Raw genomic sequence first — 27,867 nt, 5'->3', positions numbered from 1 at the left:
AAAAAGATAAATCAGCAGAAGTGAGATGCACAGACACTTTGTCTTTTCTAGCATCATCAAGTCTCTGTAAAGCATATGCTCAAGCATCTCACATGTCCTTGAACGCTGTTGACTCTACTTTCTACCAAACTGGACATGGCACTGCAGACATTCAGAGTTTAGTCATAGAGCTCCCTGCAGCTAAGTGTGGTGTGGAATAGTTTTGGCAAAAAACTGTGCCATCTGGCATGCCCCCTAGGGAATGTTACTGTGGAGGACAAAGCTGTTAAGACAATATTCCAGAAATCTCCTTTCTCCATTAATGTAAATAGTTTGATAACAATCCAATGTAATTCCTTCTTAGTTCTGTCAGCTGTGATGTTAAGAATATCCAACATGATTATAGATAAGATATAGTGAGAGACAAAGAAGAGGCACAATAGCAAATTTATAAACTTTTAAGCAACTCGGTCTTATTCAATTTGTAATTTAATGCTTCTCTAGTATTTCTTCTGTCACATTAAATCTATCATGAATAAAGTTAATATTGAATCTATTGAGACAACATATTTAGAGCAGGAAAAACTTTATAAACTTAAGGTACATTATTACCTCTCCAAGTAAATGAGGCTTAATGACCCATCTCGCGGGTAGTAATTATGATTCTTGATGCTAATTACCTTTGCTTTATTGTGCTAACTGAAACACTTCTTACTTCACAGCTTTATACGCTTCTAAGAAATACATATTTTCATCTTTTCTGGATTTCTCCCCATATTTTTGTAAAGCAAAGAAAGACAAATTACAATAATGCATCAGAGCTAAAAAGCTTCAAGTCTTTTGCTTTGACTGGTTGGTGTTTACTATTAAGCCAACAGTGATTTCTTCTCATCAGTATGTGATGAAAAATCTGTTAGAGAGACATTCATATGAGAATCCTTTTCTGTCTCTATGGCATGTCCTATCAGAACAACTTAAAGTACTTTGTATCTACTAAATAATCATCTGATCTGACTTTCCAAATTCCAAATGAAAACTCGGGAAACCTTGGTGGCATTATTTTGTTTTTTCCCCCGTGCCCTATAACTTATTCCTGAACCTTGCAATACTCCTAAGGGCTGCTTAGTTCCAACTATTTATGTGTTCATGCCATGAGTTAGACTGAAGAACTCATATGGTACAAAATCTCTGCAAAACAAGTATTCCTTAGATTTTTTTAAGCCCAGACCAGTTTAGAGTGTAGCAGTTTTGCTGGTACATCTAGCAGCACGGGAACAGAAATGAAACGCAGCCAGCAGGAGGGGCAAGAATGTCTCAACTCAGCTTTGTTCCAGCTCAGTAACATGAAACCATGGCCTGACATAACCTGTGAGCAGCAGACTGGCAGGAGGAATCACCTTACCAATGTGCCACAGACTCTCTTTTCTGGTAGAAATTGCAATAATCTTTTTCAGTGAAAACAAGGCTTCAGTTTTCATCCAGGATTACCTTAGCCAGCCTTGTCAGTGAGCACATGAGCATTTCTTTTAGCTACATTCACGCAAGTAGTTCAGGGTTTCACTGTTAGTGTGCTGCCCATGGTCACACATCAGTTGTTCAGCTGAGCTGAGACTGGAGTTCATCTCTTACAGGTGCCCATTTTATTTCTCGACTTCAATGATTTCTTTGCTGATTTACAGCAGAAAGCAGTCATGGCATCCTGTCTTTCTGTCTTTTTACAGATGCAGAAACTGTACCGTGGCTGAGATTATTCATACAGCTAAATGCTTCACTTACCTTATACAGTATTGAGTCACAGACACAGAAAATGTCAATGATGATGGGATTTTCAAGCAGGGGAAGAAGATGGTCAGGCATTCCTTGCCAAAAATGTAATAGGAAATGCTGGATCTAAAGGAATAGGAACCAGATTCATAGACATGAATCATGCTTTCTTGGCTTTCCATGCATACGTACCAAGAGTGTGTGTTTAAACAACCTTACCTCTTCAAAGTTCCCATTAATTGCATTGTCAAGGACACACTGACAGTGAGTTTTGTACATCATGATAAGAGTATCTACCTGTTTTGGAAGAAAGCAATATTAAACAGAGTTTCTTAACTCTTTCCTTTACTGCTATGGTGATCTAAGTTTCTGTTTTGTGTAGTTAGTCTTTAAACACATAATATAAACTGTATTGCAACACATATTTACAAACAGGCAGCCTGTATATCCAGAAGTGATGAGGATGTCACTCATCTCTAGTTTTATCAACAGCTTTTCGTCATTATTATTCAAGCATTATTTAAGTCATTATTTAAGTCAAGCACTGATGCTGTGGTCAGACATGTAGCATCTGAACCTGCATACACTGTGAAAATGTGGATAATAAAGTAAGGCAATATCTAGATTAGTCAGTCAGATGGTAAAGTAAATTCATCTTTCTGAAGCTAAGATTAATCCCAAAGAGTGGTGCAAGTTAATCATTAGGCTACTATAGGCGTCTGTGAGTGTTCTGAAACATCAGCTAGTTGGACAAATGAGAAAATAGCTGCCAGTCATTTGGTCAAAGTCTAATCACTGCCTCACATGAACTGAACTTTTAAAAGCAGAACTCCCTTTCATCTCATCAGGCTACTTTATCGGAGTGGAGTGTTCCCTTAATTAAAAAAAAAAAAATTGTAGTGAATTATAAGACAAGAAATACGCAAAGTATTTTAAGGAAGGAAAAATGCTAGCAAAACCATTCTTATGGTCCTGAATTACAGAAGGTTTGTCACAGCCTAGGAACCCCTCCAGCAAACCCCTATCAGATTTTGAATGACCCTGGTGCCATCTTATTGCAACAGGTTCAGGATGCAGTTTTCTTTGAAGAAAGACCTTTCTGACTTTCAAAGATGCTTCTCTAACTACTACTAACTGCTACTCTATCTTTGAAAAGCCATAGTAAAGTGTGAGACTAAAGAATGTTTTAAAGAATTACTTTTGAAAGGAGTTGATAGAAGTATAAAGGTTGGGTAAGTTCTCTCCATAAACATTAAATGAAGGAATTACCCATCTATTTTAGTGCAGACTGCTGTACTTACGGAGTCTCCAGACATCTGAGTTGCAAAGCAACTCCTTAAGAGTTTAATGCAGGAGTCAAGCTTCATGTATGGGCTGTCTTCAACAGAGTACCTAAATAACTTTGGTCAGATAAGCTGAAGGAAGGAAAAGGCAGTATGGAAAGAAAACAGGAAATAAGAGAACAAGAAACAAGGAAAGAGCATCAAGGAAAGAGAATGCAGGAAGCACAGAAATTAATCTTCCCCATCTTTATGAGTCTCCTCATAACTTGCTAAGTCTGTCCCCAGACAGTCATGCACAATGCTGCTGAGCTAAAAATGAAGAGAGAATGAATTTCAAGTTTTTCCTCATTGTTGGAGCAGTAAAAATCAGTTTGTTTACACTGCTGTGTTGGGCCTTCAAGGAACCTCAAACATTTGTCAGATTTAAATTTAATGAGAATGCTGTCTATATGAGAGATGTCACTTCACTGATGGAGACTATAGAGCAGGTGGTGCACACTGCTGAGTATACCAGCTCTTGGGCTTTCTTTAGGAATGGTACGGTTTCCAGCTAAGATGGATCCTTTTGTTTCGCTTTTCCCCACAGGAATCCTGGACTTCACCATTTTCTCAGAACAAAAAGAAAAAGCTTTAAAGCAACGTGTCTCAAGCCAGTCACCATAATCACCTGCACTGAACACTAAATTCAAAAGTTCAAAATGTCTGTCAAAGGATTTCTAGCACAATGCAGCAGCTTGTAAGGTGACAAGAAACAACACAGAAGTAACACACAGGCAGAGTCAAAGACATAAAACATGAGAAATACTTCCAACTGAAGAGTTATCCTTAGGATAAGTAATACCAAGCACTGATTTGAGGAATGATTTAAGTAATTTTAAAGAAACCCCAAACATGTTCAGATTTTCAGTCACTTTTCAAAGAATTAATGAGAGTAAAATTCATCTAACTGTTTGCTGTGAATTATTTGTTCTGTTCTAATCAGAACAAAATTTACCTTAAATCCAAAGGCATTTGTAAAGAGCACAACTCTCAGTTATTTGTTTGTTTTGCTCTCCCCGTCTTACATACCATCAGTTTGTAAAATACTGGGTCAGTTAATAGGTAAATAATTCAACCACCTTTCCATTGGAAAGCCGGTTAATCGGTGTTAGTAAAGGTTTGCCCCCTCTATAAATCAGTCACCTCTGTTTGATTATGGACATTTCTGGCTCTTTCATGTCAATACCTCAAAGGCGAAGATATAAAGAAACATTCTGTGGCAAATTTTTGATCTCTAAGACAGAAGAGAAGGAGCTCACTTTTTACCTTGTCTTTAGAAATGCACCCTTGAAGCAAAAGGTGTTGAGCACTTGGAAACTCTGGGAGGAGTGTTCCAGTTTTGGAACTCAAAGAATATTTACGAGTAAAACCACCCTGAAACAGAAGGGAAAAAGCAGGAACATTAAAATAGCTAGTACTGTTACATCTGAAATCAAAAATTCATGCTAAACTTTGATATTGTTTCATGAGTCTCTCAAGGTCCCACAATACTTGCATTCAGATAATTCTTCAAAAATATTGATGCTTATCCAGATCTGGACCCCAGCTCAGGAAGGTTATTAAATATGTGTCTGTATCTAAACTTCACCAAATGGTCTCGAATGCTATGATTAAGGTGAAACCCTCATCCTCAAGAGAAGAAATACAATCTGTGTTATGGTTCTGCCCTTACTGGCTGAACTGTAGTTACTCTCATAGGATTGCATTCAAATCTAAAGAAGACCATTTGGCTGAAACTCTTTGTTCTATTTTAGCCTAACCCATCCTTATCTCAAGTCAGTGTGCAGAGGCACCAGCCGGCCTTCTGCATACTCCTGTGGAAAACCTCACTACTTCTGTGCAGATTCCCTCTGTACTAATGGATGAACTTTATGATCTCGCATAAGGCATCTGAATAGAACTTGAAGTGACCTTTTCCTACCCCTTTGCCTACAGGAAGATTTCACTGAAGTGGAAATGGTACATATATAGTGCAACACACAGTGTTGAAATGTGCAAATAAGACTTTTCTGTAAATGTTGCCTCATTAATTGGAGGCCATTTTCAAGTGAAATTCTCTCAAATACTGAATTCAGAAAACCATAGCTGTAATTGACTTATTCAACATAAATACAGCCCTTTCTTTATAGGGTGATGTGTCTGACGAAACAGGCAGCAAAAACCCAAAAGCATACTACATGTAAACTAATTTTGCTGTGCTATCTACTATTCAAACACATATAAAGCTCTAAGTAAAATAAATTGTAGAAATTTAGAAACATTAGTACTTCTTCATGTCAATACTTTTGTAGCGTTATAATTGCCTAAGGAGGGTACTTTTTTACCACGAGCAATCCTAATGATTTTATTATGCAATTACCCGTGAAATATACTAAAAGCTCTGATTAAAAGGGATTTGTTCATTTAAAAAAGGCAGTCATGGTGGGAAGTTTAAGAGAAGATAATCTGTAATGTTTTTTACCTTGCTAATGGACTTATATGACTGTGCCTCAGTTCTAGGCTTAATATTTTAACCTGCTGCCACTTGCCCTTTCAATTTAATGCCATCTGTTTCTAATGGCTATTTAACATTAAGATAATGACAGTAATATTATCTGCCTAATTAACCATACAGACTGTAATGGTGCACTAACTGGTTTAGATAAAAGAATTTGCTGATATCTCCCCCTACAGAGAGAATACTAGAAAACGTGATAAAACATACCAGAAGTAAACAGTGTCCCTGGCACTCAAGAAGTGTTCATTCAAATGCCATTTACTCAGTATATTTAGACAATCAGTGCTTTAACATCTTTTCAATGTCTTTACGTTCCTACTGAGAATTACACCTTATGCAATAATTTTAAATCTTTTTGGAATACCTAATTGCATATACTTTCAAGCAAATGAAAATGGACCCATCTATCACCTGTTCACACTAATGAAAATATAATGACAAAATTTCAGCACCCCGAGATTATTACAACCCAGTTTTGACCATGAAAGACGTTTTTTTCTCTTAAGACATGCCTGAATAATTTCAGACAATACTGAGTGAGACAATCAAGAACTCATAATTACGTGCCCTTTCTCATTTATTTCCATGGACTTATTGGTGAATGTTTTTTTCTGTGAGGACAAAGGAACTCTGGGTCAGAAACAAGACAGATTTGTGGGACTGTCAATTCCAAGGCAGACTGGGAATGCCATATCAGAGATGGAAGAAAATATGCATCCATTTGTGCTAAAGGAACCAGATATATTCCATCCCAAAACTCTGAATTAATGAATGAATGCTTCAGTAGTGTTCATGCATATGTTGGGGATATCCCATGGCATAGCACTATCTTTCTTTGATAAGATAGCCGATTATCTGAATAGGGGAAATGCAACCAGATCTAATCTATCTGAACCTCACTAAAATATCTGACATGGTGTCACCATGGGAAATGATCAGTTATGCTGGTGAGAGTGGGGATTAGTAAAAGAATGTAAAAATATTTAAGAAACTGCCTCTAGCTGAAATGCTAACAAGTTGTGTTGACAAGGAAACTACTGGGTTCAAAAGGGATTGAAGTGAAAATTCCCAAAGATCAGACTCGGGGCTGATCTGACTGAACATTTCATAGATTAAACTGGTTGACATGAGCTAATGAAATCATCAACAGAGGAAGACCAAGAGGTCATGTAGAAAGACATGGATGGCTTTGAGATAATGGTAATAAGGGGGATGAAAATCAATAGAGCAAAACTACACTCTACTACTAGGGACCAATAAAAATATTTGCTATCAGCTAGGAGTTGCTTATCTGGAAATGAAAAAAGTGGAAAGCTTGCTGTGTATCAGTTGATCACAGAAGGTATATTTAGTATAGTAAATTAAATGGTGTCAGGAAACAATACCAGGCAATACTGGAACAGTATTAACTCAGAATGGCCTCTGGCATTCTTTTGGCCCATGCCAATTAGCAGTACCCCAAACACCTTCAGTCATATTTCAACACACACTGCACATTAGAGACATTTCTTCGTGGCAATGTGGCAGAGATGTCCCTATGTCCTTTTGCGGGTTCAGGAGTTTAATAATATGGGTGAGGGATATTCCACGCCAGTTGAACTCAGTACCAAATAAAAGTACTGTGAGAAACACTTAACCTTTAATGCACATTAATCCATAATTTTCTACTATAAATGTGACCAGAATGACAGTGACGATACCATAGTATACAGTAGTAAAAATGTAGACTACTTGTCAGGGGCTGGAGAACAAAAACCAACAAACCAGATCCAGTTCTAGGGTTCATCAGAAGGGATATTTCCAACAGGAATTGGAAAGCATTTACAAGACTTTATGATTTATTTTACTCTAAAGATGTTCAGATCAGAACAATAACGGTAGAAGGCTATAAGGCTGGTAAGTAGTTACTCAAAGCTGCTGTTTGTCCCACCCAGCAAGCAAAAGCAGCAAGAAGATAGAACAACAAAATGTCACGAAGAGCAAAAAATAGAGCAAGGCAATACTGACTAGAAGGCACAAGTTTCAGTTTCTTTTAAAATAGATATTCTTTTCAGCTTCCAGTCAGACATATAAGACTCTTAAAAAGCCCTCCTGCAAAAGTAACATGCAAAAAAAATAAAGCTAGAGCTTGATCCTTTGCTTAAATAGGCTTATGGGTAATTGCAATGGGGACCCTAAAAAGTGTTTTCCAATCGTATTTTCCTTTGAATATTTAGAGAAGCAAATACTCAGCTTTGTTAAAAAAAGGATACGCAGTCAAATATTGTTGTAATTTTCAAAGAAATAGATGTGAAGGATACCACAGGTCATATATTTGTATTATAACAGAAGTAAAAGGAAAGACTACAGCACTTACCTCATTCTTTAGCTTGCTTCCAGAGAACCTTTGAAAGAAAATACCTTTGATTATTTTTTCCTAGGCTGAACATTTGTAGAGATTATATATATATGCATGATCGATTAGAAAAAATATTGCATTTTCCCAAATGAAATTATAGGTTTTTGCACGCTTTTTAATGTTTGTTTTCTTTGTTTTCTTAACTTCTTCCACTGATTTTCAACTACCTGGTCATAACAGGAAACCTACTGATGTCTTACAAAACATGAAGATTAAGACCACTGACTAAACACTGAAGTATAAAATCCAGTTTCACATTTTTGTTTGGAACTTTGCCACTTCACAGACAGCAAAAGGGCAACATAGGTGCAAGTCCATAATGTCTTTATAATGAAATACATGCAGATTTTAGTGCAAAAAGTTTACATCTATATATCTATATAGATATATAAATATGTAATTAACATTTCTTGGAAAAATTAAGAAAGCACAGTGATTTCACATTCTTTTTCACTACGGTACTATTTTGATGCAATGAAATACATTTCTGGCATAAAAGATTCCTTAACTGGCAAAAATGTGTTCAGTATAGTGAACGTCCTATTAAGAGTCCAGTTGAGAGATTCCCAATGCAGTCATTGGAATATGAGGCAACCCTTCCGTGCAGAAACCAGAAAGAAAAAGTTATAATTTTAAATTATAACTACTAAAGTAGAGAATGTGTAATAATAGCGATTCTAATGGATTAGTATAATGATAAATGTTGTTTGATTATTGTTATTTCCTGTACCACTAGCTGCCAACTGATAAGATACTGTGGGCAATATGAAGTCTCATAATTATTAGTGGCAATATCCTTGTTTCCTGCTGTTGAGATGCTCTCTGGCTGTTTCCTGCTCTCTGAGATGCTCTCAGAAATCCAGAGGCTGAGCAGTTGTGGAATTTTTCCTGCCCCAGCCTGGCAGTTCCCACCACATGATAATCCAGCATATGTTACCTAGACAGTTCCCTTGCATGTTGATAGTTATGTATAAATGAAGGCATCACTCAGCTGATTACAACGTGGATCTAATTAACTTCAAGGCTGTATTTGTTTTGGACTCTGGATTTCCACGTGTTCAGCAAAATGTACACTGCATGTTCAGCAAAAATGTGAGGCAGCATCTGGTAGTACTGCTCTTCCAGAGCCTCAATGACTAGAAGAGACATAAAGGACAGATCTATGGATCACTATATGCAGCAGCCAGGAACTGGGAGTTTTGAATCCCTACACTGCCTGATTCTTTCATTATCCAGAAGCTTGTTCTTAACCCAGGCTACTGCACCATTCTCTTCACACAGAAAAATCCAGCTACAGTGATGGGGCAGACTGTGCAAAATTAACATCTGAGCTTCTGCTTTAATTCAGACAGGGAGGCAGTTAAACTGCTGGACCCTAAAATTCAACATCCCATACAGATGAGCATAGGCAACATAGGTCCTAACACAAAGAAAAGGTTCCCAATTAGTGAATCTAGTGAGTAGTCCTGAAAATGTTAAGAGAGTATCTATTCGATCTGTATGTGAGTGTATACTTTCAGAAATACAGCCTTGGGGAATTTTGCAGTACCTCCACTTTCTTTGCACTCATTGCTACTAGTTGTGCCTGCCTGACATAAAGATGAAGAATTATTATATTACTTTAAATGAAAATGTCGTTTAGTCAACAAAATAAATAATTTGCTCAATATAATTCTGTATTATGAAAAAAAATACACTGTGTACCACAGCTCTGGATACATACTAGACAAAGAAATAGAATATTTTAATCTGTTACACCCTTTTTAAGCACCATTGGCAGCATTACCCTCAATTTTCACACGTCTTACTGTTTGTAAAAGGTCTCTTTGGCTATAACCTAAATCTGCCACCAGTTAAATTTTCTCTGTGTAATTATAGACTCATTTATTCCTTTCTTTTCTCAGAGTCCCATTTATCCAGGTATACTGCCAGAGACAATGAAAGCCGTCATTCAAGCCATACGTGAACAGAGACATTTGTTTTACGAACTATTAATCTTTGGCAAACCAACAGGCAGCTATCGTAACGTATTGATCCTGCTAGCTGTCCCTTAAATAAATATAATTAGAGCTTCCTGGGTTAGGTTTAAACTGATATTAGCCAGTCAAAGGACCTGTAAATATTAATCTACACTGCCCCCTCCCTCCTTCCCCACAGGTGCCAGCTTCACACCATTCTCCAGATGTTTCATAATGGAAAGCTGTCCTGGGGAAAGAACTCACAGGGTGACACACAGGCAAACAAAATTAGACGAGTGTTCTGGAAATGGGATTTTGCTCCCTCATACAACTTGACAAAATGTTCTGCTGTTAAAAGTTGACAGCTCTACACTGACTGTGGCGGGGTCACACTAGAAAACATAGAGATGAACCATTTAAATAATTAACAATTTTAAACAGCAATTCTAGTTGTGGTAGAAACAGAAATTAGAGTCCTACATATATCTTCCTAAGGGAAGGTTATAGTTAGACCTTCACTGATTAAGTCTCAGAAGTAATTTTACCTGGTTAAGCCCTTTCCAGAATACACAGAGTGGTAATATGCACTGCTCTCCTTAATGCCAATTCCATAATAGTGATACCTGCAAGGAAAAAAAAAAGGCACATTTAGGAGTGATATGCCAAGTAAACCAAGCTGCCAAACCAAACTGAAAGAAAAGCAAGCTGTCAAGACTGATTTTAAATGCTTTCTGAAAACTTTTCAGAAGAGGTTGAACAATTCCTTTCACTGACACAGAACAAAATCCAGTCTCGTAGAAAAAAGTATTGTCATTATTTGATCCAAAATTCAAGGGTTAAAATTAAAATACTTTCTTTCTTACTAGAAGAATATAGCTAGAACAGAAATTACAGAAACGTGTTACATGTCCTTTTTCTAATATGCCTTCTGTTTCACTTCATTTGTTTGAAAGGGTGCTGGGTTTGATCTATCAGGTACATTTTATCGCTTGCAACCATTACATTTAGACAGTCCCTCAGAGCCTTTCTCAGTTGAAAATAGCTTGCCAGTGCACCTTATAACTTAGTGTTCAGTCTCCTATGACTAATAATGATATCTAATTCATTCATTCTTCAGTCAGGTCGTAGGCTGACTAACTCTAAATTATTAAGCCATTTAGGTACTTGTCATCCACATTTGTCTCCCTTGTTGCTCTCCTGGAGATTACTGCTCCCAAATAGAGACTGAAAAAGGAAACATGCCTATTGCTCAGGCTTTGCAGTGCTCATACTCAACAGCTTAACCAAAGACACACAAGATGCAAAAAAGGTTAGGTTGTCACTAAGAAAACTGGCTGTGCAGTAGCTACTTACTGCTTTCCACTGATTTTGCTACCAAATAAGTGACTTCTGAGAGGAGGGCAGGAGAGCAAGCTGGGGGCAGCTCTTTCCTTACTGGTCATAGCAAAGTTTGCTTGAGTTCATCTATCAAAGTTGATAGGCCCTGCCTTATAAATTCCACTCAACAGATTTAAAAACTGATTTATTAAACCAAATTTGTCTAAGAATAGAAACAGATAGAATAGGATATAATAGAAAGGTTAATTTGCTTTTTACTAAAATTAGCTCGAAAGTACCATGGCAGCTGGTTTAACTGAGCTGCTTCAAAGTAGCACTTTGCAACACATTGCACTGATTTCACTGAAACTCCCCAAAAGCTTGAAGAAATTAATTCTTAAAATGTGAAGTCTCAGGAAATAGTTCACATAACACATGAACAAAAGTGTTAATCTCATCTCCTCTGCTCCTGGTAATGACCATTAAAAAAAAAATCACAATATTTTGTTTGTTCTTGTATGGAACTGTTACAGGTAAGAACAAAACCCTCACGTGTTTTATATTTACAAAGCTGGTTAAAGGCATTAGATACAAATTATGCCTAATAAAATGTTCATTAGGCTGATGTATTTGCCTAGCCCGGGTAGCTTTGACAATCTCAGCTGAAATTGTTTTTTCTGTTTCTGGACAGTCTGTTGTGTGCATTCAGGATTTCACAGCCAAGAAACATGACAGAAAGTGGCACCATTGCTCATGCTTTCCTGAAACTGATGAGTCTACCTAACACTGCTAGATCACTGTGGCACCTGTCAACCCCTAGGAAAGCCATAAGTGCCTCCCCTCTTTCCTTACTGTGACACAAGAGGTATTGAAAATATACATGTATGGATTCTTTGAAATAACAGCATTTACTTAGTCTTTACATTGCAAAGGGTGTCCACCAAACAGAATGAAAACAGAATAGAGCTGTGACTGCTTCTTTAACAATGTTATCTGCCCATTTGTCATTGGCCATGTAAGCAAGCAGTTGCCCGCATCTCATTCCAACAGTTTAAATCATCCAGCTTCAACCATACCGCATACCATTTTTGAATTCTAAAATACACCATAAATTTTGGCATTTCCCAGTCGGAGTGGGCCAGAGGCAAGGAAAAGCATTACTTCCTTGCAGAGCTATGATTCAATATCTAGATTATTCCACATCTAATTAATATTAATATATTTGGGCTAGGAACAGGAATTATTGTATGATTTAGATTCTCAAGTATCCACTTGTTCCTGCTGGAATGTCCCAAGATATCAGATTTCATCACTGAGAAATCTTGTTATGTAGAGAATAGATATTTTCAGTATATATTCTGTGCGTATTAAAGGCACAGCAGGTATCATTCTGTTTTTCTTCAGTAACATGTAGTTGAATTTTTGCTGCTAAAAATACAGCTTTCAAATCACAGCACAGAAATTATTAAAAATAATATAATTTTACTTTTCAAGCTCTGTGTGGCATACTCCATAGCATAATATGGTATGAAGATTATTATTATTCCCTTACAAGCCATAGCTGAACAGCTAATATTGGGCTCCCTGTAGAGTACTATACTCATACCAGACACACTGACATCTTTAACCTACATCTTCAAATGCCTTCCTTCTGTCTCTTTATACGCATATTTTTGTGTGTATGTACAGTATATTTGTATTTTACTATTTATTATTTCTGTTGTGTAATTAACAAAATGTAATTAGTTACAAGGAATTTACTCTCTATTTTTGAAACAGACATTTTATAAAACAAGCTGAACTGCTTTTCTCTTTTAATTTCAGTGGTTTGCTGTAACATATGTTCTGACACAATTTGTAGCTCTGATTTTAGCATACACTGAAACAAATGATAGCTGATAAGGAAATGATAGGCTTAAGCTGTTCAGGGACTTGCAATAACTTCTTATCACAGGGCCAGCTGCCATATCAGTTTTATTAACCCACTAAATCACTCCTAATAAATAAGATAATAGTTTTCAGACATGATGGATAAAAGCTAAGATTCATCATTGATCAAAGTCTATGAAGAAATTAAATTGTAACTTGAGCTCAAACAGTCTTCTGTGTGTATGCACTGAGCAGTTTGTACATTTTCCCAAATAGCTGCTTCATGTGATCCAAGTACTTTGAAAGTTACAGCTGAGTTCTAGCATTGACCACAGCATGTTCAAAATTACCAATGCAAAAAGGTGGATTCAGAACAGAGTACTGTTGCTTATGAAATATTAATCTAAGAAAGAAGTTGGAAGTATTTATGGTGCTGCATCTTCTTTCACTCAGCAGAGTGAAAACAAAAAAATTTTCTTTCTTTCAGCTGTGTAGAGTGATTAGCATGGGGATGAGAGATTAATGTATTTTGTTAACAAAGTTGTGTCCAGTGTGTTGGACCTTCTTGGCCAAACATTTAAAGTTTTAGTATTGACACTTTTGCACAAATAGGTTGTTGGATGTAAACACAGGAAAGAGAGATTCTGACCTGAATTCTAGGAATCTTCAGACTCAGTTTTAAGTTTGTCCTTTGCCCTGAACTAGAGATGACAAATGCTGTTTGCGAACAGAGAAGGAACTAACATTTGTGTATCTCATGCCTTACAATAGCAACTGTATTTCATATGTCAGTGCAGGAGCTTTTCCTCAAACACAATTCAGGCTCATGAGGATGTCAAAAAGAGCTTATTGCAGAGTGGGAGAAAAACAATTTCCACCACCTTGAAGATGATGGAAAAAGGAAATTATTTTCTTTGTTTTCTTCTGATCACAGCCAGGCTCTAACAACAGATTTCCATGCATGCTTGCAGTGTCCAGGAAGGCACTTTTTTCCCAGGGTGTTAACTTTTCTCTAAATTTAGGAACAATTATTCCACTGGAGAACAATTGTCTCCTTCTTTTTTATGCTTTTGCAGCACAAGACTCCAATAGAGTCCTGGACAATGATCAGAGCTCTGGGGCAATACTACTATATCAAACATCATTGCCAGGAATAGTGAGGAATAATGCTCCTGCTAGCATAATATAGTAATAAAGATAGCAGCAGTAGAAATAATACAATGTCACTAAACTACTGTAGTAGTGTAGTAGTGATTTAATTGCTAGTAAGAACTCTCCTACTAGTCCCAGTAACTCAGAAACAGCTTTTAACATTTAGAGTCCATGCTAATATAAAAAGAGCGTAACCAACAATTCATTGAAACTGAAGAACAGCCCTTTAGTATTAATTTAATGGAAATACTTTTGCAAATAACATTTATGTGACTAATTGCTACCTGGTGAAATCAGAAATTCATTTACTCCTCAGTGAGTCTCTAGTTCTGAAGGAGAACACGGCCCACAACACCAGAGACAGAGAACCCATTATCAGAGATCATTAAACTGAAAAAGGGTAGATTTGGATTAGATATTAGGAAAGAATTCTTTAAAGTGGGGGTGTTTAGGCACTGGCAAAAGTTGCTTAGAGCAGCTGTGGATCTCTCATCCCTGGAAGTGTTTGAGGCTGGATTGGATGGGGCTTTGTGCAACCTGGTCTAGTTGAAAGGGTCTCTGTCTGTGGCACAGGGGTTGAAACTAGATGATCTTTAAGGTCCCTTCCAACCCCAACCAATCTATCATTCCATGCCTCTATGATTCTATGATTTATACTGACACTTCCCTATGACTACTGCTGCTATATTTAGTCTCTGAACTAGAAATACTGTCATTTGTGCCTTTTGTGAGGTCATTTTTAGCACAGCAAGATCAAGGTAAATGCATCTTAGCAGAAATGAGAATTGCGGAGGAAAAGGCTCTGAATAAAACTGATGAAAAAATACAGAGAAACAAGTGCCAGATGTTCAAACAAAACCTGATGATGCCTCATTTATTTGAGGAAATTGTTCAAGAACAGTTAATCCATATGAAAATATGGCACATAATACCAACAAGGTCAGTAGGGATATGGAATCTGCCACAGAAATGTTGGCAGTTATTTCTATATTAATATTGTTTAATGTCTTTGAGAAAAGTGGACTATATTGACACATGTTCCAACACAATTAATTTTGTAGGTATATACATATTTGAAACATATTCATTTACTTAATAAAGGCTTACTGTGCTTAAATCATGCAGACACAGGATATGTTTTGGAAGTTTGGATCCTCACTGGATCCTGTTTATCAATCCATTAGTGATGTCAGAACAATATATAATCAGCATGTGGGAGACTTCTCCCTTGCATTATCTGGTCCATTGTCACCTAGTGGTTCACCAAATATGTTGGGTTATGAACCTGACTTAAGAATTTACCAAGACATTGATGAATTAGTACACTGCCAAATATTCCTGCAAAGATTGTGAATGCCAGATCTCTTAAAATCTTAAACACAACACCTGCAGCAAAGTTATGTCTGCATCATCTCATACCTGTAATCACAGCTTAGGTTCACCACAGCAGACAACACACAAAATCCCTCTTTTCCTTAATAAATAACCTTTCTAATAGTTTCTCTCCTCAAAACACCTCTACTCAGCATCTACAAGTCACCTACAAAAAGAGAAATTAACTTCAGTTCCAGTTTTCCTCTATACATTGTAAACTGTGTACTATCTCCTAAAAGAAACGAATGGATTACAAATTTGTAAGACTGCAAGAGACACTATGCAAAAAGTATCCTCTGTTAAAACCAACCAAAAAAAAAGAATAATGTTCTATGATGACTTTATTTCCTTTGGATTTAATTTTTTTAATGGTTATTTAAAATAAATGCTTGAGACATGCTCAAGAAATAGAATGTCTTTGCTAGAATTTGGAATTTAAGTTCTTCCCCACCTTCATTTTTTCTGCAACAAAACCTAAAATTCACAAATTACTCTCATTCATTCTTCAGCAAAACTAAAGCAGAATAAACTAGCTACTTCTTTTATTTCTAAGGCAGGAAGAAAGCCAAGTGTAACAACATTTAATAACCCCCCAAAATTATGAAAATAAAAAAAATCTTTCAGATATTTCTAGTATATTGCAAAGCACTTAGGAAAACAAGACTTGTAGGGTTTTTTTTCAGTCTTCTTTCGTTTTGACTTTTGCTTCTAGACTATTGAAAGACAAGAGTAACTTTTTCTTTCAAGCCTAAGTAGCTTAAAACAAAGAGTTTTCCCAAAGAAACAAAATGTTTTGAGTTTCTTATACTTCTATCATTATTCTGGTTTTCTATCCTATTTACTAGCAAAATGGACATGAGGGAATATGTGTGTTACCACTTTTCACAACAGTTTTTCACTAAATTATTCATGGCCAAAAGCATAATGCCAGAACAAGTACTAATAAAAATTTTACCACCAGGTGATATAGAATTGTCTATGATCTATTCCTATAACCTGATACTTCACAGATCAAATGTACAAATTAATAGGATACTTTATTTATGAAATGACTACACTACAGAATGTGTACTTTTCAGAGTTTTATAAGACACCCACAACAAAGAGCAGAAGTATGCCTTAACTTCAATTTAAAACAATGCTTCTTCTGGTGGTGTATTTAAGTGAACCCATATTGTTACACAGAGAACAATGAAAGTTGTTAGTCTTGCAAAAGAGAAATAAAATCACTATTTATAGAAAGATGAGCAGCTATAAAAAGACGTGTATTATAGATGCTTTTTATATCTAATACTTCGACATATATATGCAACGTATGCATGGGTCAATAAATGCAAACACAAGATTTAGAAACTTAATCAGCTCAAGCCTAAAAATTATGCAGCAATGTTTTCAAACTTAAATGTTTGAGTCTAAGTATCAGTTTCAGCATGTACATGAAAGTTATCACTTGCAGTGTACCATCTAAATAAAGTCCCCTGCCAATTAGTACCTATTAAGGAGACACGGAAACACACGATTCCTAAAATTTGCTCTATAAGCAGATACACTCTTAATTGTGACTTACTTTGAATGGCCCCTTGTTCCAAGCCGCCTTGTGGTAAGGAGAGGGAATTTCTGGCGAATGGTCTAAAGAGAAAACAACTGCATTAATTTCTAACACTGGTAAATTTTCTTAGCAATCTGTTTATAGAAAAATCGTAGTGTAAATATATAGTCTAAGGTAATTAATGAATTAGCATTTTCGATAACTTACAGCAGAACATAAACGATTAGGCCATGTTCCACATTGCAGGCTTTCTTCCATCCTTGTCCATCTTGCTGGGTATCTCCAATCTTCCCACCTGTTCTCCCTTTCTGTTTTCACTTTCACATTTTAAACTCTAGTTTGCTTCACCAGAATCCTGTTATGTTCAAGTTCCTAAACTGTAACTTTTGCTTCAGAGATCTAAACAAAACTTGGGGAAACTCTGCCCTCTAGCTATTTTGCTTTCAAAGACAAACAACTAGAAAGGAATTGACTTTTTTATCTGAAAGTGTGATCTGAAAAATTAATTCATTAATAGAGGTAGATCTAATAGATACATCTAATAGACAGATCACTGTCAAAACAATGTTCAGATGGAACCCCTTGTCTTTCTCATTTATACTGAAACTGTGTATGAAAATTAGATATCCACTCTTTCAGTATATCCAGTTCAAGAGGAATAAAAAGGAAATGAACATTTAATGAAACAGATTTTAAATCCATTGTTATTTAATTAATGCATTTTGCTATGTATAAGCCAGTACTAGATCAGTAGTGCTTAAAAAAGAAGATGATCCTTGAAAAATTTTTGTTTCCTGTTTCACTAAATACTCAAGATTTAATTTGGAGGGTTCACATCTCTTTTTCATTAAATTACTTCAGGATTAATTGTAGGGAAGGGGAGAAAAGAGAATGAATCAACAATTTTTAATTTGGGAGCTCTTTGTGTTATTAATTTCTTTTCCCCTTCTAGCATTACTTGTGTCACATCTCACTTTACACTGCCTTTAATTATATTTTATTTAAGTATAAGTGTCTAACATGTCAGATATGGTTTTGTGCAAAGAACCTATTAATGTCATGAACAAAAAGGAAAAGAAAATAAGCACTCAGAGAGAATGCCTTTTTTTTTTCTGCAAAAATCATCAATAAATCAAAGGGAATTTCAGCTTCCATCTCCTAAAGGTGATGTTAAGAAATGCTTTCATAGGAGACAATGTTTTTATAGTTAGTCTGATTCCACGTACATTAGCAGTAGAAAACATGAGAACTTCAGAAGAATTTTTACAGGGGTGTACTAAACTGTGATTCTTCCAAACAACTGATCTAACAAATTATGAAGGCATTTACTTATTACCTTCCCAAAAGTTGCAGCACAGGCAGGTTCCAGTTTCTCTTTTCTGCAGAAGTCTAAATAATGTGCATAAAGGATGCATCTTGGTAAACAAACTCCTTCACATACAATGTAGTTTTCTTCCAGCCTGTGTAGAGAAAGAAACTGCCAGAGTAAGAAGCAAAGTGCCATTTCTCCTGATTGCATTTTCCAGTTTTTGGTACTGCTCTTTTTTTTTTTTTTTTTTTTTTTTTTTTTTGGTTGTTCTTCTCTTTTTAATTTTCCTGAAGAAGTCCATCAGACCACACAGATGAGTTTCTCCTGAACATGACAGGCACTACAGTCAGACTCCACACTTCATGCTTAGGCTAGTTGCAGAATATGGAAAACCTGGAGCCAGATCCCTGTTCTTAATGAGTCTTTTTCAATGTCTGGACTTTTTTGCTTTATTTAAATAACTAAATTATCATCACCTAAGAGCCAGCCTTAGTCTGAAAAGAAGAGCCCTAACTAGACTATGAAAGACCTGGGTTTAAGCCAGTCCTTTGAAGGGATTTAAGAGCAGGGACCTGGACTTGCATCTTCTGTTCCACTGTATCCTCAACACCTGAGCTCATCTCTCTTTTCTTCCTCCATTTGATTTTTTAATTTCCACTCTGGGCCTGGAAATGATTCAAACCCCAATGAAAAAAGCCAGTGTTTTTTGAAGAAAGTGAATTTCTATGTAGCTTCCCAATCAGTGCACAGAAAACAAGTGAGTGATGGTCATTAAACTAAAATTTTTAAAACTGAAGTAAAAACCGGACTGTTTTCACTTCAAGAGAACATTTAGTAACAGCTGGGCATTTCTCTGTCCTGTTGGCTTTTCTCTTTACCATTTTACATTGCTCTGCTCCTGGGATGATGTGCAATAAATTTGTTTCTCAAATTACAAAAATTTGTAAGAGAATACTGTGTAGTATGCACTGCATATTGAATAAATGCACTGACTTGCCAGACCTAAATCCTTAACTATTTACACTCAGAAGTCAGATGTAAACTAGAATAAGTTTATGAATGATTTGGATTATTCAGTCTAATTTTTCAGTTAGAAGGGAAAAAAATATCTCTACTGACAGTCTACATTTCATAATTAAATTCCCATTTACTTCAACAGCACTCCTCCCTAATTTCAAGTGTACTTTAACATAAACATTTATCAATTAATGTCCGCAGAACTTTACCTCTTATTCGGTTAACTTTTTTCCCCAGATAAAATAAACCAAAGCTAGAGCCTCAGTGGGTGGGAGAGCATCATGTAGAAGAAATGCATTATAAGACAGCGAAAATCTACTGTCACAGACTTAAAGGATAATTAAAGCAGCCATTCACAAATGCAGTTCTTAAATAATGTTTCATTTCTACATTTTGATGATGCATTTCATTGGTAACCACATAGTGTAAGAATTTGACTGAGACTTCTGTTAAGTGACAAATCTTCGATAATTTCAAAACTCAGAAATTTGGGGATGGCTGTCCTTATTTGTAGATGAGGCTCATCCAAAAGAAACCCTCAAAACAAAAACAGAAAACAAAAACCAACTAACGAAACACCCCAAAAATGACAAATTCTTTCTAAAAGAACTGTGAGATGTCGCCCTCCTGGTCGTCTCTCAGCTGTTACAGAAAGGTCCCTTGGAGCGCGACGGACACGCCGGCTCGGTCCTGGAACCCCAGGGCGGGCAGCGGGGGCTCTCTGGAGCCCTACCATTGCAGGGTGAGCTGCGTCTGCTTCTTCTTGTCCTTCATGATCTGCGTGATGCTCTTCTTCGAAGACGGGCTTTGGTCGGCGGCTGTCAGCGCGCCGTCGCGAGCATCTGCATCCTCTTCTCCCGAGGAGACGGCTTCGCAGCCCAAGTGTGTTTCTGAACGCCGCGGGGGGACAAGAAGAGAGACCCAAGGGCCTCGTTAGGGTCCCGCAGCACGGCCGCCCCCTCCCGCCCGCCGCCCTGCCCGTCGCGGGCCGCGGGACGAGCCCGGCAGCCTCGTCCCCGCCGGAGCCCGAGCAGCGGCTCCCGCCGCGGGCTGAGCAGGGCACGCTGCCGCCTCCCCGCCTTTACCTGCCTTGATGCCGGCGGACAGCGGCGGCTCGGGCAGCGGCTCCCGGGCGCAGGGCAGCAAGCCTCGCCCCAGCAGCCCCGCGTAGCGCTCCTCCTGCGCCTCGGCGGGCACCGCCCGCGCGGCCGGGAGGTGCAGGAAGGCGTCCCCCTGCTCGGGTCCCTTGGCCATGCTCCTCAGCGGCGCCGGCTCTGCCCCGCCGCGGCGCGGGCGGCGCCCATGGGCGGCGGCAGGGGACGGGAGCGGGCGGACGGGGCGGGCGCGGCGGCGGCGGCCTGAGGGAGAGGGGGGAGCCGGCTGAGGCGGGGGCCGGAGACGGTGTCGGCCGAGCGCCGCCGTGAAGGGCAGGAGAGGCGATGCGGGGGCGGTGGCGGGGGATAGGTGTGCCCTACGGCGCCGTCCAGGGAGGCGGCACGGCTCCCCTCCGGGCCGGCCGGCCCGCCCGCCCGGGGGGCTCCGCCTCGCAGGGCGGCCCGCAGGCGGAGGTGTCTCCGTCCCTGCCGCCCCTTCCCCTCCCGGAAGGGTAAGGGGTACGGGCACGGCTGAAGGCTGAGGAGGTTCGGGGGAGCCGGCCAGGAGCGGATCTGCCGGGGATTTAATGATTAACTCCCGCCGGCGGTGGCTCCGGCCGGTGTCGGGGAGCAGCTCCGGGCCCGCCGCGGCCGAGGCAAGGGGCAGCCGCAGGGTCCCCTCGTCCCTTCAGAGCAGACGGCGGCGCGGGGCTCTCCTTGTTCGCCCCCCTGACGGGCGCTCTGCCCTTCGCAGCTGCCTCCTGCCGGCCGCAGGGCCAGTCGTGGGACCCTTCTGTTACCGTCCGTATTTCTTTAATTCCCAGTGTAATTTTGCGGGCGTCGGAACAAAGTATCTTCATTTTGTACATTCATCTGGCAGACGTGTCTTTGGTTTGCTCCGTTGCACCATGCTGACTGAGAGACGGCAGCAGAGAATCACAGGAAGTGGTCTTTGCTTTTTCCCAGAGAACAAAATTGTCAGTAGGGTGGAAGTTTAGTCTGATCACTGCAACATCCACTGTTTTAATAAATTGTCATTAAAGCAAAATGTTAGGGGCTGTGCTGTTCCAGATAAGGACTGGGAAACTGTGGTATGACTTGCGGTAGCAAGCATATTATATCTGACATGTAATATGAAATATTATTAATATATAATACAAAACATTGTACTGGATGAATTGTAAAGCATTTTTTGAGCCATCAAGGAGTGCTGGACTGTCACAAACACAAAGCTCATGAACAGCTGTTTTCCTTCTCTCTTCCAGTCTTCTGTTGCACCTCAAGTCATTGATCCCAACAGCACTACAAAGCAGCAGAATATGACCACTTCCACTCCTGCACAGATGCATTGTCAGACCAGCTGTCATCTGTCAAATCCATACTTAACAAAACCCCAGGTGTGCCCATATCTGCTGAAAGGCCCATAACCTCATCATAAGAATTAATGATGGACTGCAGACCTGAGGCATACCTGTGAGAGGGTCCCAGAGTTAAAAATGGCATTTGGCCTGAACTTTCTGCTGTTCTGCTTACACCTTGTCCCTCCACTGTGTAAAATATATTTATTTCATTACCCGTTATTCCATTCAACATTTCTTCACTGTTTCCATGTTCCCTTCTTAATTAAGTGATGCAGTTAACTGAGGGATTAACTGAGTTAGGGCTCCAGCTTTGGGACCAGCTAGTTTCCACCCTGTAACAATCATTTGTAGTTCTGCTGAAGCAAAGGAGAGACACCAAAAGCTATGGCAAGTGGACAATCCTTCCCCACATTTAAGCTCCCTCTTGCTGGAGTCAGCAGTCCACCCTACTGTATGATTTCAGCCTTTGGGAGACAGAAAGGATGGGGCAGGTATAGAATTGGACTAGCTGAAACTACAAGTACCAAGGACATTACAGCATTGCTTGTGCCTAGAAAATTTTAATATTTTTCTCGGGTATGTCTGTTGAGAATCCTAACCATATTACTTATTGCTTATTAAAATAACATCTAATTATGAAGTAGAACTGTTAAAAATATATCCATGTATATTTGGTTTTTTTTAGAATGTTCCTATTCAAAAATTGTGCACACACACAGACCTATACAAATATATATACATATGCACAAATATGAACGCTAAGGTGGGTACATGTGTCATCCCTCAAAACATTCAAAGTAAGGCTGGATGGGATGGGGCTTTGTGCAACCTGATGTAGTTGGAGATGTCCCTGCCCATTGCAGGAGGATTGAACTACATGAGTTTCAAAGGTCCCTTCCAACCCAAAATAATCTATGGTTCTATAATTTGTACTTGAAGCACGCAATACCTCTTGCCTAATTTGGTCTCAGAGTTAGTTTTCTTAGTCTAATCTGTTCACCTCAGTCTCCCTTTAGAGTCATGGAGAAGAAGAGGTGTCTCCCAGAGGTAATTCATACCAGGCACATTACGCAGTGAAACAGATAATCTCATAAATCTGTTTTCCTTCTAGGTGTGCACTGAGAGCCTAGAAAGTCTTGCTTGGTTTTAGGTGAATTTTGTAATGATGTTGTATAGCCTGGAGTAAATTATCAGACATGTACTCCATAGAACAACAGAATTGTTTCTATAACTTACATGTGAAATATCTTTTATATCAGCACTCAGGTATTGCACTGTTTCATCTTGCTGCAGTGTTCCTTTTCCTTGTTGGCAACACAGCACATTAAAACAAAATGTTTTTCAACTTTATTCATATTAGTGTGGTTTGCCATTAAAAACAATCTGCCTGAGGGGTTCTCTGTTTTGAACTGAAAAATGTTTGGAAGATAAATGAAGCAATAGAAATACAATTTGTTATTGATCTGTTCTTGTGTAATCCTGCATGATGTTTACTTAAGTGTTGGAAACTCTTTCACCTCATATCCTCCCCAGACAAATGAACTACACAGAAGCCCTGATATGGTGTTGATGCCAGGACTATTTGGTAGACTCAAAAACCTATTTCTTTCCAAATATGCTGATAGTACAATAAAAATAAAATGCGGTACATACCAGTGTTCTACAAGGATATAATAAATTAATTTGACATTATTGTCAGTGTTTGCCATTCTCTCTGCATTGACATAGCATGAATCTATTTAGCTCTTCCTGAAATTCCCTTTCTGGTTTTCTGTGACTCATTGCAAGAAACAGTTTTAATCATCACCAATTCAAACAAAATAGCTTTCCCATTTATTTTGGTCCTTTGCACATCTCAGTGTTTATTTTTTGAGACTATTTTGATCTTCAAAATTAAAAAAAAAAAGTGCACTAAGCTAAGAACTCTTGCATTTGATGCTGGCAACACATTTTGAAAGTATATATCCAAGAAGATTTTTTATCACAAAAAATTTCTTTAGATAAGTATCTCTATTAATTAAAGGGTCAAATCATTGAAACTTCCTCCAAAATCTTAGCTTTATTGATTCCAATAATTATTGAATCATTCCTTTTGATCAATTAGCTGTAAGGAGGGAAGGAGGGTCTTTCATTGCTGAGCTAGTCCAGCTCGTCAGCTATAGCAGGGGAGTGCAGCCTACACTGGTGCCTTTTGACCTCAGCAGGCTGTGTGAACTGCCAGTCCTGATGCTGTAAAATCACATAAATATAGTTGAACTTGATCTGTGCAGCCAACAGAGTGAAAGGTTAATATTCAAAACTATGGAACTGCAATCAGCAGAAACTACTCAGGAGGAGAACCTTTCATCTCCATCAGGCACATGTGTGTGTGTATCTAGACAAAAATACCACAATAAAATAAATTGATTACCCAAAGGATGCTACTGCCCTCATGCCTGACTATTCCTGCCTTCTTTTTTTAGGTTCTCATTCTGCTTTATTAGCAATTTCATAGCTTTTATTATATTACCCTGAACTTTCTGAGCTTTCATAATGCTGAAAAATCTTCTCCCAACTTGGTATGGAAAAGATCCATAATCTTTGCCCTGCCAATAACTTTGCAATCAGGGTGCCAGATCCATGAAAGCATCAGCTTGTCTGACAGTAAACTCAGCACGGAAGCTTATGGTTTCCTTTATAAGGAGCAGTTGCTGGCATCCAGTAGATGGTGATGTTTAATAATATATTTCCTGCTCTGTCTCCAGCTCATAAAGCCAGACATGTATCTCTTGTCTCTTTACATCTGGGTATTTTACCCACTGCCTATGATCTTTAAATGAAAACCCAGTCTGTTTTGTATAGAGGTGGGGCCTTCTATTTTTCTTCCCAAAGGACAAACTTCAAAATAAATAAACCATATATTACACTAACACCTCCTCACAGTTCATGTCTGTATCCTCTACAGACCCAGAGAGATTACAGTTTGTACGTAGTCGAGGTAAACTGTATAGTTCTGACCTTATGTAGCTGCATGTAAACAAAAAACCTCAGTGCTTAATCTCTCTTCATCTCTCTTCAGTTAATGTTAAACAGTTGTCTCAGGTTACTTATGTTGGTTTTGAAATGCCATTTTTCAATATGTATTCTTTATTCCTGTGCCAAATTGGGAGAAAATGTTTGTATTCATATAAGTACATGCTCCTACAAGCTTACAGCCACTTCACCATTTGTGTATTTACACTGTGCTTTGGTGGGCACATTCAGAAAAAAAAAATATTAAGGAGACCAGCAGAGTTTTTCAGTCAGCAGCTATTCAAACATCTCACGTTCCTCAATGAATGATCCAGGAATAGAGCTGAGCTTAGAGGATATGTTCACCCTTAAAGAAGTGATTTTGAGAGTTTCTGCAGGTAGTCCAAACAGCTCTATAAGCAGCATTACTTGTATATCTAGCATATCTACAAACAACTTCTAAATAGGTGTTAACAGAAGTAAATCACTAAAGTCAAGGGACTATTCTCTCTATGCAAAGCTGAATCCCGAAGGTTCTACCACCAGCTGGGGGCAGCTCTCTAAACTGCTACATTCACAGACAGCTCACCATGTCTCAAAACAAGTTTTTTCCCTGGTGTCTCTCTGTCCGCCCTGTTCTTAGCCACTCACTTCCTCTGCTAGCTTTCAGCGCTTGTAGACACTTCTGTGTCAGTTTAATTTATTGAAGTGACAGAAAACAAGGCCAAGTGAAAACAATGAAGGGCTTTCTGATATTTCAAATAGTTAAATCAGCCCAGAAATGTGATCAGAGCCAGAATGTGGGTGGGATGGTACCACTGGGACTGAGAGAAAGAGAAGGAGGGTGGTCAGGATAGAGGAAGGAGAGGATATATAAGAATGGAGAGGAAAAAGATTTCCTCACTTTTGCAGCAATAAAATATGCTAAACTGTCTGTGGAACAGCAGACCCATTCATGGGTGATGTGCAAAATGTGCTTTTTAGATTAATGCAGCTACCTTTGAGCTAATAATCTCACAGAGTTACTGTGCAACTTTACAATTCCATCAGGTAGAACAAACTTCTTCATTTTTCCCTTGCCTTGCCTTTCTATTTTTTCAGGAATGTAATATTCCAGCTAGGCATGAACAGAAGTGTGCTGCACTAGGAATCTACTAAGCATTCTGTATCTCAGTCTAGTGTTCTGTTACACTGAATAATTCTGGTTTTCACTCCAGAATATTTATTTTTTCTTCAGATCAGTTAGCCACGATACAAAAAAAGCCACAGGGACAAACAGTGCCTTCACCTGGAAGTTGCTCAGGTCCTCAATTATTCTGAAAACAGGACCACTGCTTGCCCCTTTTCGTATTCCCATTTCTAGCATATGCTCTGTTTTCAGATGCAGGAGTGAGGCTTTGAATGATGAGGAGGTGAAGCTGTTTCCTGGATGGAGAGACATTCATGCACTGCTAACCTCTGACTTACTTCAGGCAAGTGTTTTCTAAGGTCAGGAACTAAGTGTTTGCTGTTACTGCCCCGGTTTTTACTGATGAAAGGGTGTTTCCCTTAAGAAAGATGTTACAGCCAATGATTTTAAAATTTTGGGACAGAAAAAAAAATATTTCCTTTCATTATATATTTGGACAATATTTTAAAAAGCATTTAATGTAACATTATATTTAATGACAATGTCAGAGCAATTCAATGCCTGATCCAGGGCAATAGTACCCTTCACACTGACTTCAATAGGCTCTTGATTAGGTCCTTATTTGCTTAGCAAACACTCGATAAAAGTTAACTTTGTCATATGCACACAGTCACAGAAGTATTGTGCTCTAAGAAAAATAAGACTTCTTGCTGGTAACAGATTCTGGAATCTGCTCTGGAGGAAAATTAACTCAAATATCTGCATAAGAGGAGTTATGTTGCTTACTGTTAAAGACCTGACTTCAACCACGAAATGGTCATACGTTTTCAGCACTTCTGAGTATAAATCCTGACCAAGGACAAGATCCTTGGAGTAGCTGGGATAGTGGACAGAAAGCCAGGCATGCCCTGGCGAGGGCACAGTATGAAACCTTGCATGATGCAGAGGGTCTAAGTTGATAAAAATTCCTTGATAAAGGGGTACTGGGTGTGCTCAGTAGCAGCCAGGTTCCTAATGGTCATGGTGCCTCGCAAATCACTGACATTAAATGAGCCACCTTGCCTGTTTCCTGCTCTGTTTAGCACATGAAGCCAAAGGAGGCTGAGTATCTACTCAGCTCCAGCCAGCCCAAGCTAGTCCTTTCCTTGTCCCAGAACACCTTCAACACCACCTGTTCCATCTGCTACATGTTTTGAAAACACCAGAAAGGTCTTTGCTGTGTCTCTTATCAACAGATGGATTCTGTGATTAAGGGCAGAGAACATTTGTGCAGGATTTAGCAGTACATCCCACTGCAATCTGAACTAACTCAAGTTAAGTATATCCTCAAGTGATGCCTGGGTTACTGTGATGGTAGCAAAGGGCACTCCAAGAGACAGGTTTATTCCATGCTTTTAGCATGTTGGATTTACCCTTCACCAGTTCTGCTGCCCTTGGTTGGACTATTTTCATAGAATTATAGAATCATTAAGGTTGAAAAGACCTTTAAGACTATCAAGTCCAACCTTTGACTGAATACCACCATAGCCACTAAACCACATCATATTATTTCAACAGTCAGGGGAATTCCACAGATAAACTTTGTAGATCTCATAGCACATTCTATTTTGGGGTGAAGAATGATAATACATGGCAAAAGTCACGAGCCCTTGATCTTTATCTAGCTACATTTTTTATTTTTCATGTATTTGCCTATAAGCTTGCAGAAAATATGCATGGATATATCTGCACATTTATCAAAATTCCAGTTAAATACTACTGCTACACTTCATTAAAAACAAGGCACT

At 38.6% G+C, this 27,867-nt stretch overlaps 1 protein-coding gene across 1 annotated transcript in view; it reads right to left on the bottom strand.

Annotated features, from left to right (window-relative positions):
• Positions 1 to 20,759, bottom strand: part of RFX6 (regulatory factor X6) — a 32,433-nt gene extending 11,674 nt beyond the window's left edge. The window contains exons 1-9 of the mRNA XM_062488750.1: positions 20,591 to 20,759; positions 20,239 to 20,395; positions 18,516 to 18,639; positions 17,198 to 17,259; positions 10,464 to 10,541; positions 7,919 to 7,946; positions 4,332 to 4,439; positions 1,963 to 2,040; positions 1,756 to 1,869 (exon numbers count right to left, since the gene is read on the bottom strand). Coding sequence (XP_062344734.1) covers positions 1,756 to 1,869; positions 1,963 to 2,040; positions 4,332 to 4,439; positions 7,919 to 7,946; positions 10,464 to 10,541; positions 17,198 to 17,259; positions 18,516 to 18,639; positions 20,239 to 20,395; positions 20,591 to 20,759 — 918 coding nt within the window. The remainder of the gene's footprint in view (positions 1 to 1,755; positions 1,870 to 1,962; positions 2,041 to 4,331; positions 4,440 to 7,918; positions 7,947 to 10,463; positions 10,542 to 17,197; positions 17,260 to 18,515; positions 18,640 to 20,238; positions 20,396 to 20,590) is intronic.
• Positions 20,760 to 27,867: the final 7,108 nt, after the last annotated feature.

The sequence above is a fragment of the Cinclus cinclus genome, chromosome 3, assembly GCF_963662255.1.
Source record: "Cinclus cinclus chromosome 3, bCinCin1.1, whole genome shotgun sequence".
Classification (NCBI taxonomy): domain Eukaryota; kingdom Metazoa; phylum Chordata; class Aves; order Passeriformes; family Cinclidae; genus Cinclus; species Cinclus cinclus.
The sequence above is the reverse complement of the archived record's forward strand: the minus strand, read 5'-3'. Positions and strand labels throughout refer to the sequence as shown.